The sequence below is a fragment of the Phocoena phocoena genome, chromosome 4 (assembly GCF_963924675.1).
Source record: "Phocoena phocoena chromosome 4, mPhoPho1.1, whole genome shotgun sequence".
NCBI lineage: Eukaryota > Metazoa > Chordata > Mammalia > Artiodactyla > Phocoenidae > Phocoena > Phocoena phocoena.
Window position 1 is genome coordinate 42,477,728 of NC_089222.1, and position 10,770 is coordinate 42,488,497.

A 10,770-nucleotide genomic window follows, 5' to 3' on the forward strand; every position below is an offset into this window, starting at 1 on the left:
GGTGCTTTGTGACCCCCTGGAAGGGTGGGATAGGGAGGGTGGGAGGGAGGGAGACGCAAGAGGGAAGAAATATGGGAACATATGTATATGTGTAACTGCTTCACTTTGTTATAAAGCAGAAACTAGCACACCATTGTAAAGCAATTATACTCCAATAAAGATGTAAAAAAAAAAGTATAGGTAGGAAAATCAGGGGCTATTGGTAAATTATATTATGACTTGAACAGCTTAAAAGGAAACAAATGCACTCTTAATTTTAACCCTTTGTTTTCTTTTGGATCATCTGCACAGATGATCAGGTTGATAGTAAGCAGCCATTGTTCATGATAGTGGGCTAAGTTAATCTTCTCAAAGTCATTTTTATTTGGAATAAGATTGAAGTAAAAACATGAGCTAAGGCAGTGCTTCTCAAACTTGGCTGATCAGTTGACTCACAGTGACTGAATCAAACTGGATTCAATTGGATGTAAGATCCAGGAATCTATTAAAGCTTCCCAGGTGATTTCTGATGATTGCCTATGTTTGGGGACAATTAAATTAAGGAATGTCTTCTTTTTTGAGAGTTTTCTTGGTCTCCTAAGGAAGACACACACATGCATATACATGAATATATAGCTATGAAAATTCTTCAAAAAATATCCTTACAACACTTCAACTAAAGGTAAATTTGAAATGTTAATCTAATAAATCCTATGGATTAAACCTATATATCTTTCTTGAAATAGTATGACTTAGGATTTTAAATGTAACTCATTTGTTGTTGATTTCCTCAAAGCATTCATGGAAGAAGATTTTAAGTTAAATATTGAAGGATCTTCTTTTAAGAAAACTATGTTATTAAACAGAAAGGAAAGAATGAAAGAGTGTGATGGTTTTCTTTGTCAGGTGATGAATGGTGCTATCCTTCAACAAGTGTTTGTGGTGGATTATGTAGTTCAGCCCCAGATGTGTGGAGATTGCCACAGAGTGGAAGCTAAGGATTTCTGGAAGGCTGTGGTTCAAGTCAGGCAAAAGGTAATGAGAGAAAGATGATGTGTGAATCCTCCATCTTGTATTTCATCTTTGTCGGTTATAAATTGCGAGTAAAACTTTCTCCTTTCCCCTCTTTCCAAATCGTTCAGGCAGTAGGGATATTCCAGGTCTCTGGGGCATTCACCTTTAGAAAGAGATCACTGCCACATTTTAGATAATCTTTAAAGGTTGTTTTTGTTTTAAAAATCAGTGTCCTATATCTGTAGATGGCTTTTTTTTTGCATTTCATTTATTAATCCAATAATGCATTTATGTTTAGACTTTGCACAAAAAAACTTTCTACTATCTGGAACAGTTGATTTTGAAATATGGCATGTACCAGAATACACTTCGTATCAAAGACATTCATGGTGAGTTAAAATTTAAAGCATTTGAAATGATGTCAGAATTTTATTGCAGCTATCCTAAGGCGTCTTTTATCTTTACTGATAGTATCTAGAATAGTACTGTCCAAAAGAAATTTCTGTTAGGAAGAAAAAAATCAAATATTCAATAGCCATATGTAGCTATTGAATATTTGAAATGTGGTTAGTGCAACTGGGGAGCTGAATTTTTAATTGAAATTTACACGAAATAGCTACCAGATGAGTAAACCAGTAACTACATTAATAGAATGTAAAGTGGTATGATAGAAATTCGTCAAAAACTTATTTTATGTAGAGGTCAGTTTTCTGATTGAAAGAAAATTAGTTTTGAGATCTGTGAGTTGAGATCTGTGTAATATTTTTGTTTTTCATATGCCTAGCGGCATTTGTGCTGGATACATTAAATCAAAAGGATAAACTCAGTAATAATAAATAGTGATATACAAATGATATAATTAGATTTCTTGAAGATGGAATTTAAAAATGTGTAATTTCATAATGGCTCCTCACAGCGTGTTCTGTCTTAGCACTTACTATTGATGTAGCACACTTTTATATACTAGCTGATGGATAAATATTTCTTTAATAATAGCAAACTCTTAAGTCTCTTGCTAAAAGTTAATATTTTTAGTTGTAGGACATGTGTATAATTTTCCTGGTTGTTAAAGTACAGGTTTAGAGATAGCTATTCTTGAAGGAATGACCAAATTCTTGTACTACTTATTTTACAAGTGTAAGCTCCTCTGTTACTTACTGATCTGTTAGTCATTTATCTCATATGTCTTGAGGAAAGTAATTAGAAGTGTGATTTTAGGTCCTTAAATGGGAAGAAATGAATATCAGTTATGTCACCTGGAGAAAATCTTTTAAGCTTTGTATCTGATTTGAGTGCATTACCACTATAAGGTTAACAGTCTAAATTTGTAAAACATAGTTTACTGAATACTTATTGTGGGGAAGGTACTTTGCAGCCTGTTTAACATGGTGCCTGGATATTTGTGGCTAGCCATCAGGCAAAAATACACCTTTGTTCTGAGTAACTTTGTTTTGAGTAACTTTTGGGGATTAGGGGATCCTAATATTCTAGCAAAGGAAGCAGAAAACTCTGATTATCGTTCATCACCAGGGCAGAAATGTCCTTACACAGAATTTTTTGTAGCAAAACACTTGGATACATTCTGGTACATACCTTTGCAGTCACTTTAAAAATCAAAAATGCTGGAAGTTTAACAATCCTTTTTTTCATCCAGAGGAATTAATCTACTTTTTTTCCCGCTACTGGTTCTTGATTTGATGTAAATGAATCTTTTGTTTGTTTGCTTGTTTGTTTGTAACTTTGTTTTTAAAATCATAACAATTGTAAAAATTTAAACAGAAGTATATATGAATAAAGGACCTCTGTCCCATTTATCCACTTGTTATTCCCAGATGTAGCCCCTTAAAACAAGGTATTACAATGTGTACTCTGTATATGAATTGTGATAGCATTGGTTTTCCCTCATATATGAGACTGTTCTGTAATATTCTGTGACTTGCCATCTTAATATATTTAGAAATGTTTCCACGTCATTGCATATAATCCTATTTTATTATTTTTAACCACTATGGTTGTGTATTTGTTAATCAGTATGTTTTTAATTGTTTAGTTGTTTCCTGTTAACTGGTTTACAAGATGCTCTAGTTTCTTTGTTGCTACAAACAGTACTGTAATAAACATCCTTATGTTTGTGCATAGTGGTTTTTCTGTGGGACTGAGTTCAGGAATTGAAATTACTAGGCAAAAGTATGCAAATGTTAAATTTTATATATGTGCTGCTAGATTGTTTTCCAAAATGGTGCCAGCTTACAGTCCAATCACTTGTGAGAATTTCTGTTTTTCCAAACACTTGCCAACACTGCATAAGATTGTATTGGACTTTCTAAGTTTTGCTGTTCTGATGAAGAGAATAAAGGCATCTTGTTTTTATTTTCATTTCCTTGATTACTAATGAGGGTTAACATTTTCATATGTACTGGTCATTTATGTTTATCTAATGTGAATTGTCTGTTCTGCATATATCTGTTTTTTCCTTACATATTTTGTGTCTGTTATTTAGTATATCAATCTCATTACGTGTGTGTATTATTACATATAGAGAGAGAGGAGCATGCAGAGCATGTGTTTGAGTGTGAGCCTGAGAGAGCAGATACTTTCTTAACAATGTCTCATATCTTTTATCATCTAAATTTTTTTTTCTTTTTCTTTTTTTTTTGTGGTACGCGGGCCTCTCACTGTTGTGGCCTCTCCTTTTGTGGAGCACAGGCTCCAGTCGCACAGGCTCAGCAGCCATGGCTCACAGGCCCAGCCGCTCCGCGGCATGTGGGATCTTCCCGGACCGGGGCACGAACCCGTGTCCCCTGCGTCAGCAGGCGGACTCTCAACCACTGCGCCACCAGGGAAGCCCTAAATTTTTCATTTTTTAGTTTTGTATAGCTATGGCTTATGACTTTCTGTCTTACATAGGAAAGTTTTTTATACTCCAAAGATATTTTTAGAAAGTAAATTTCTGTTTTACTTTTGGATCTTTAATCTTACCTGGTAAGAGTTTTTCCCAGAAAGTTAACTTGCATTGTCTCAATACTTACCTACCAAGTAGTCTGTCCTTTCCCCACTGATTTGAAATATCTCCTTTCTTATATATACTAAATTCCTTTGTACACATGGCTCAGTTCTGGTTTATTTTGTCCCATTGCTTTTATTACAGTATGTAAATTATACTTTATAGTATGTGCCCTTTTATTAATTCTTTTGTAAACCTTGGTTGATAGTGAGTAAGAGCATGGATTTTGGAACCAAGTTTTGTGAATTTGAATCTGTGTTCCACCAGTTTTTTGCTGTGTGACCTTAGGCAAGTTATTTAACTTCTCTGAGCCTCAGTTTTCCCATTAATAGAATAGAGAGGATGATAATAACACTACCTCATAGGATTATAGTGAGGATTAAATAATTTGTGTAAAGCACTTAGAACTGTGCCTGGTGCATAATCATGTTTATTTAGTTCTTTTCTGTATTTCAGTGACATGTTATTGTTTTCATTGTGAAGATTTTGAATGTTTCTAGTTTTTTTGGACTATTCTATGCTTCTTATTATTGTGGATGGCAACTGTTTTCATTATATTTTCTAAGTGATCATTGCTAGTATTTTGGAAAACTTGATTTTGTATGTTGATCTTTCTGAAATTTCTTAATCACTAATAGTTTACATTATATTCTTGTGTCATATATTCATGATAATTTACTAGGTAAATTATTGTCTGTACACAATGATAGTTTTATTTCTTCCTTTGCAGTATTATTCCCTCTTTTTTTCCCCTTTGGCTAGGAGTGGAGAATAGCATTGAGTGGTAATGTATCAGGCATTACCATCTTTCTGTGTTTCACCCCTAAATAGAATATTTGTTGAGATTTCTATCTGATACATATGCATACAAAGTTATATTTAAACTGTTCTGTCCCATCATGCTATCAGTTACGTTAGTGACATTGAAACAGTTGGAGTTTTCCCCTCTTTCTGCATACTGTTAATCAACATGTTGAAGTTTTGTAAGAACCTGCCCAGTAAGCCATCCAGTTTGGTATGAGGAAAGGGTGTAAAGGCTCTTCAACTCCTTTATTAGGACGTTAGTCTTTCAGGTATTATACTGCTTCTTGAATCAATTTTAATAGCATTTTCCAAGGAAATTCACCATTTCGTCTAGCTTTTCACATACTTGGCATAAAATTGAACGTGGTATATATATCATAGTGTTAAATCTCATCCATAACTATCGTTGTATCTTCTTTATTTTTGCTAATGTTGTTTGTCTTTTTTCATCTCCCTTCACTTCCTCTCTCTCCCCGTTCCCATCAGATATGCCAAAGTTTTGTCTATTCTAGTTTTTTCAAAGAGTTAGTTTTATCAAGAAAGTCTCACTTTTTCTTAATTTTTGCTTTTGTTACTAATCCTTCTATTTAAAAATTTTTTTAATTGAGATAGAATTGTAGAATTGACATAAAACATTATATTAGTTTCAGGTATACAATATATTGATTGAATATTTGTGTATATTGCTGAATGGTCACCTTATTAAGTCTAGTTAACATACATCACCATACATAGTTATACAATTTTTTTCCCTTCTACTTTCTTTAGTTTTTTGTTTGAATTAATTGAAAGCTTAGTTTATTTTCAGTTTCTAATATGTAGACTTAATAAATTTTCTGAGTATCATATTGGCTCTGTAGCTGGTACTTAAAGCTGTCTTTTTCCACTACCCATTGCATATTTCTTTTTTTTCTCACCAAGTATCTCAGCTATTTGATGCTCTTGAGTACATACCTAGGTGTAGAATTGCTGAGTCATATGGTAAATTTATATTTATCTTTTTAAGAAACACTAAAGTGTTTCCAGAGTGGCTGTATCATTTTATATTCCCATCAGCAGTGTTTTAGGGTTCTAGTTTCTGCATATCCTCATCAACACTTGCTATTGTTTCTTTTTATAAATAGCCATTTTAGAGGATAATTTGAAGTGGTATCTCATTGTGGTTTTAATTTGCATTTCCCAAATGACTAATGATGGTGATTATCTTTTCATGAGCTTATTAGCCATTTCTGTATCTTTTTTGGTGAAATAGCTGTTTAAGTATTTTGCCCAGTTTTTGATTGGGTTGTCTGAAGTTGTAAGAGTTATTAAAATATACACTGGATACAAGCCCCTTATCACATATGATTTGTAAATATTTTCTCCTAGTTTATCTTTTCATTTTCTTAATGGGGTCTTTTTTTAAAATTGTGATAAGAACACTTAACATAAAATCTACCCTCTTAAATTTTTAAGTGTATAATACATTATAGTTGACTGTGAGTACAGTGTTATACAGCATATCTCTAGAGCTTAATCTCTTGCTTAACTGAAACTTTATGCCCATTAACTAGTCACTCCTCATTTCCCCCTCGTCTCTGGCAACCATCATTCCACTGTTTAATTCAATGAATTTGACTATTTTAGATACGTCATATGAGTAGAATCATGCAGTATTTGTCTTTCTGTGACTGGCTTATTTCACTTTGCATAATGTCCTCAAGGTTAGTCCATGTTTTTGTACATTGTAGAATTTCCTTCCTTTTTAAGGCTGAATAATGTTCCATTGGAGGTGTATATCACATTTTAACCATTCATCTGTTGTGGAAACAACCTAAATGTCCATCATCTTGGCTGTAGTGAATAGTGCTGCAGTAAACATGGGAGATCTTGATTTCACTTCTTTTGGATAAATACCTAGAAATAGGATTACTGGATTATATGGTAGTTCTATTTTTAATATTTTGAAGAACATCTGGACTATCTTCCATAGTGGCTGCACAGTTTTATATTCTCCGTAGTAGTGTACAAGGGTTCCAGTATCTCCATGTTCTCGCCAGTACTAATTGTCTTTTGTGGGTTTTTTTGGTAATAGCCGTCCTGACAGGTGTGAAATGTAAACTCATTGTGGTTTGGATTTGCATTTCCCTGACGATTAACAACATTGAGCTTTTTTCATATACCTTTTTGCCATTTGCACATCTTCTTTGGAGAAATGTCTTGTTCCTCTGCCTGTTGCTTAATTGGGTTATTAGTTTTTTTTTGCTGTTGAGCTGTAGGAATTCCTAATAGATTTTGGAGATTAACCCCTTTGCAGATACATGGTCTGCAAATATTTTCTCCAATTCTGTAGGGTTGCCCTTTCACTGTGGTGATTGTTTCTTTTGCCGTGTGGAAGCTTTTTGGGTTTGATGTAGTCTCAGTTGTTTATTTTTGTTTTTGTTTTGGTGTCATCCATGAAATCATTGCCAAGACCAGTGTCATGAAGCTTTTTTTGTATGTTTCCTCGTAGAAGTTCTATAGTTTCAGGTCTTACATTTGAGTCTTTTTAATCTGTTTTGAGTTGATTTTTGTAAGATGAGTTCAATTTCATTCTTTTGCATGTGGATATCCAGTTTTCCCAATGCCGTTTGTTGAAGAGACTATCATTTCCCCACCATGTATTTGTGGCACACTTGTTGAAGATCAGTTAACTGTGTATGTGTGGATTGATTCTATAGACTTGTCTTTTTGTTGATACCATACTGTTTTGATTACTGTAACCTTGTAATATATTTTGAAATTAGGATGTGTGATGCCTGCATGAAATGGTGTCTTTTGAATTGTGAAACTTCTAAATTTTGAAGTCTAATTTATCATTTTTTAAATAGCATGCTTTTGGTGTCATGTTTAAGAACTCTTGTCTAATTGATATCAGAAGGATTTTCTCCTGTTTCTTTCAAATGTTTTATAATTTTAGCTCTTATATTTAAGTCTAACCCTTTTGAGTTAATATTTGTGCATGGTGTAAGGGTCTAAATTCATCTTTTCCCATGTGGATAGCCTGTTTTCCTAGTGAAAAGACTATTCTTTTCCCAATGAATTGCCTTGGATCCTCTGTCAAAGATTTATTGACTATAAATGTAAGGGTTTATTTCTGGATTCTCAAGTCTGTTCCGTAGATCTATATAATCTATCCTTAATATACTAGTACCTCACTGTCTTGACTACCTAAAGTTATTGAGTTTTGAAATTGGGAAGTGTAAATTCCTGACAACTTTGGTCACCTTCAAAATTGTTTTGGCTATTCGAAGTTATTTTAGTCTTCCTAGTTAGCTGAGTTGTTTGGAAGAATATCTCTAAACATTTCTTAGCAGGTAGTTTGCTTTTAGTTATCTCTTTGCTGCTTATTTTTAATGGTACTGCATTGTGATCAGATAACATTGTAGTAATTTCTGCTGTTTGGAATTTATTGGATTTTTAAAATTCTTAGATGTGATTATTTTATGAATATTCTATGAATATTTGAAAATAATAGTCTTTCTTGGGACCATGTTCTACAATGTCAATTAAATCAACCTTGATACTTGGTTTTTCAAGTTCTATGTATCCTCCCTATTTTTGGTCATTTTGGTTTTGATAGTCTTATACTCGTCTCCCACAATGATTGCATGTGTATTAACATTTGTTAATTTTATTCTTTTTAATAGTTTTTGTTTTCTTCATCTCAGTGCTGTGTTATTAGATGAATTCCTATTGTCTTCTTGGTAGATTGTTCCATTTATTACATAAAATATCCTTGTGTTTAATATTGTTTTCTTTTAACCTTAATTTTATTTTGTCTGAAATTTAAATTGGGCATCTTGTTTTGTTAGTATTTATCGGATTTGTCTATCCTTTTGTCAAACAAGCCTTTAAGTGATAACGGTATTCCTGCTGTGCTATGGCTAGAATATTGTAATTGTTAAATATGCATTGAATTTTTCGTATAGTCATGTTAGCAGAGGAAAATCTTACTTTGTGGTATTATTTTAACATGGCTTTTTTCTTTAAAAGATGGTCTGGATTTCTATTATTCCTCAAAACAACATGCTCAGAAGATGGTAGAATTTCTTCAGTGTACAGTTCCCACTAGGTATGTTTTGAACGTACATGTGATTAAATCCAGGGAACTGGGAATGAACTTAGGTCACATCCATTCTTCAGGCTTTGGCATCCTATCTTAAAATATTTAAATTATAGTAGGGATACTTACACAGTTAGTAAGTATTTATTGGATTAGCCATTTTAAGGGAAGTATTAGCCAAAGAGCATTAACAATCTCTTTGGGGAGCTAGACCTCACCCCACAATAGTAAGCACTGTAGTACTGAACCACTGATTGAATATGTTTAAATAAGCGAGAAGAAAAATGGGGGTAGAGGACTTTGGGGAGAAACTTCATGGAAGAGGAAGAACTTAAGCTCATAAAATGGGGAAATTTTCAAAAGTAGAGTTTGTATTGAAAAGTGAGATTAGTGTGAACAATGACTTTGGGCAGGCATTAGTGTGGCTTTTTTTTTTTTTTTTTTTTTTTCTTTTGCAGTACGTGGGCCTTTCACTGTTGTGGCCTCTCCCGTTGCGGAGCACAGGCTCCCGATGTGCAGGCTCAGCAGCCATGGCTCACGGGCCCAGCCGCTCTGCGGCATGTGGGATCTTCCCGGACCAGGGCACGAACCCGTGTCCCCTGCATCGGCAGGTGGACTCTCAACCACTGCGCCACCAGGGAAGCCCTAGTGTGGCTTTTAATGGGTGCTATATGTAGACTAGATTGGTCTAAGCCAAGGGCATGTTTTGGAGGTTTTCAGTAGGTAAAGTTGAAAATAGGTAGGGTGCAGTCAGATTGGTGAAGGTTTTTAAATGAAGTGGACGAAATGAGGGTTCACCATAGCAGGCATCTGCTGTTTCAGACCTTGGACAGTAATGATTTGTTTTGATGAAAATTTATATTCTCGAGACTTGTTACAAGTAAGGACCTTTCTTTTTTTATATGATTAACTTTTTCTCTTAACAGATACAAAGCCTCACAGAGACTGATCTCTCAGGATGTCCATAGTAACACATACAATTACAAAAGCACTTTTTCTGTGGAAATTGTTCCAATATGCAAGGTACTTTTTCTCATTTAATTAATCCATGTCCTTCTTTCTTTTTTTTTTTTTTTTTTTTTTTTTGCGGTACGCGGACCTCTCACTGTTGTGGCCTCTCCCGTTGCGGAGCACAGGCTCCGGACGCGCAGGCTCAGTGGCCATGGCTCACGGGCCCAGCCGCTCCGCAGCATGTGGGATCTTCCCAGACAGGGGCATGAATCCGTGTCCCCTGGATCGGCAGGCGGACTGTCAACCACTGCGCCACCAGGGAAGCCCAGCTTAATCCATGTCCTTCTTAATCGGTTTATATGTAATTATTAGGTCCTGGTTTCCTTCTGGGATTGGTTAAACATTTAGAAAACTTCCTTCTTAATGGTTGCTGACACATTTCAGCCATGTTAAAAAGATGTTTAAAAGTAATCATGCTTAAAATTATAAATTTTTGGTGTACTAATTAAAAGGCCTGGTTGCAGTTTTTATGGTGCGAATTCCTTAAACTTTGCAGTCCTAGTGGACACTTAACAGTTCTGTGAAACTTTGAATATAGGAAATTACTTTAAAATAATTATCAGTGAACCACTTTGTGGAATATATGCAAACTGGATTTTGGCATGATAAAATTAAACAGTATTGTGGAAAGGAGATCACAGAATTATTTTTGTGATTTTTAAAAAAAATTTATTTATTTATTTTTGGCTGTGTTGGGTCTCCGTTGCTGCACGTGGGCTTTCTCTAGTTGCAGCGAGCGGGGGGCAGCTCTTCGTTGCGGTGCACGAGCTTCTCATGGCGGTGGCTTCTCTTGTTGTGGAGCATGGACTCTAGGCACGCAGGCTTCAGTAGTTGTGGCACACGGGATTAGTTGCTCCGCAGCATGTGGGATCTT

General features: G+C 34.7%; 1 protein-coding gene across 1 annotated transcript in view; it reads left to right on the forward strand.

Moving 5' to 3' along the window:
* Nucleotides 1–10,770, forward strand: part of NMD3 (NMD3 ribosome export adaptor) — a 40,032-nt gene that overhangs the window by 9,603 nt on the left and 19,659 nt on the right. The window contains exons 5-8 of the mRNA XM_065876258.1: nucleotides 886–1,014; nucleotides 1,292–1,382; nucleotides 8,816–8,894; nucleotides 9,812–9,908. Of these exons, the coding sequence (XP_065732330.1) occupies nucleotides 886–1,014; nucleotides 1,292–1,382; nucleotides 8,816–8,894; nucleotides 9,812–9,908 (396 nt within the window). The remainder of the gene's footprint in view (nucleotides 1–885; nucleotides 1,015–1,291; nucleotides 1,383–8,815; nucleotides 8,895–9,811; nucleotides 9,909–10,770) is intronic.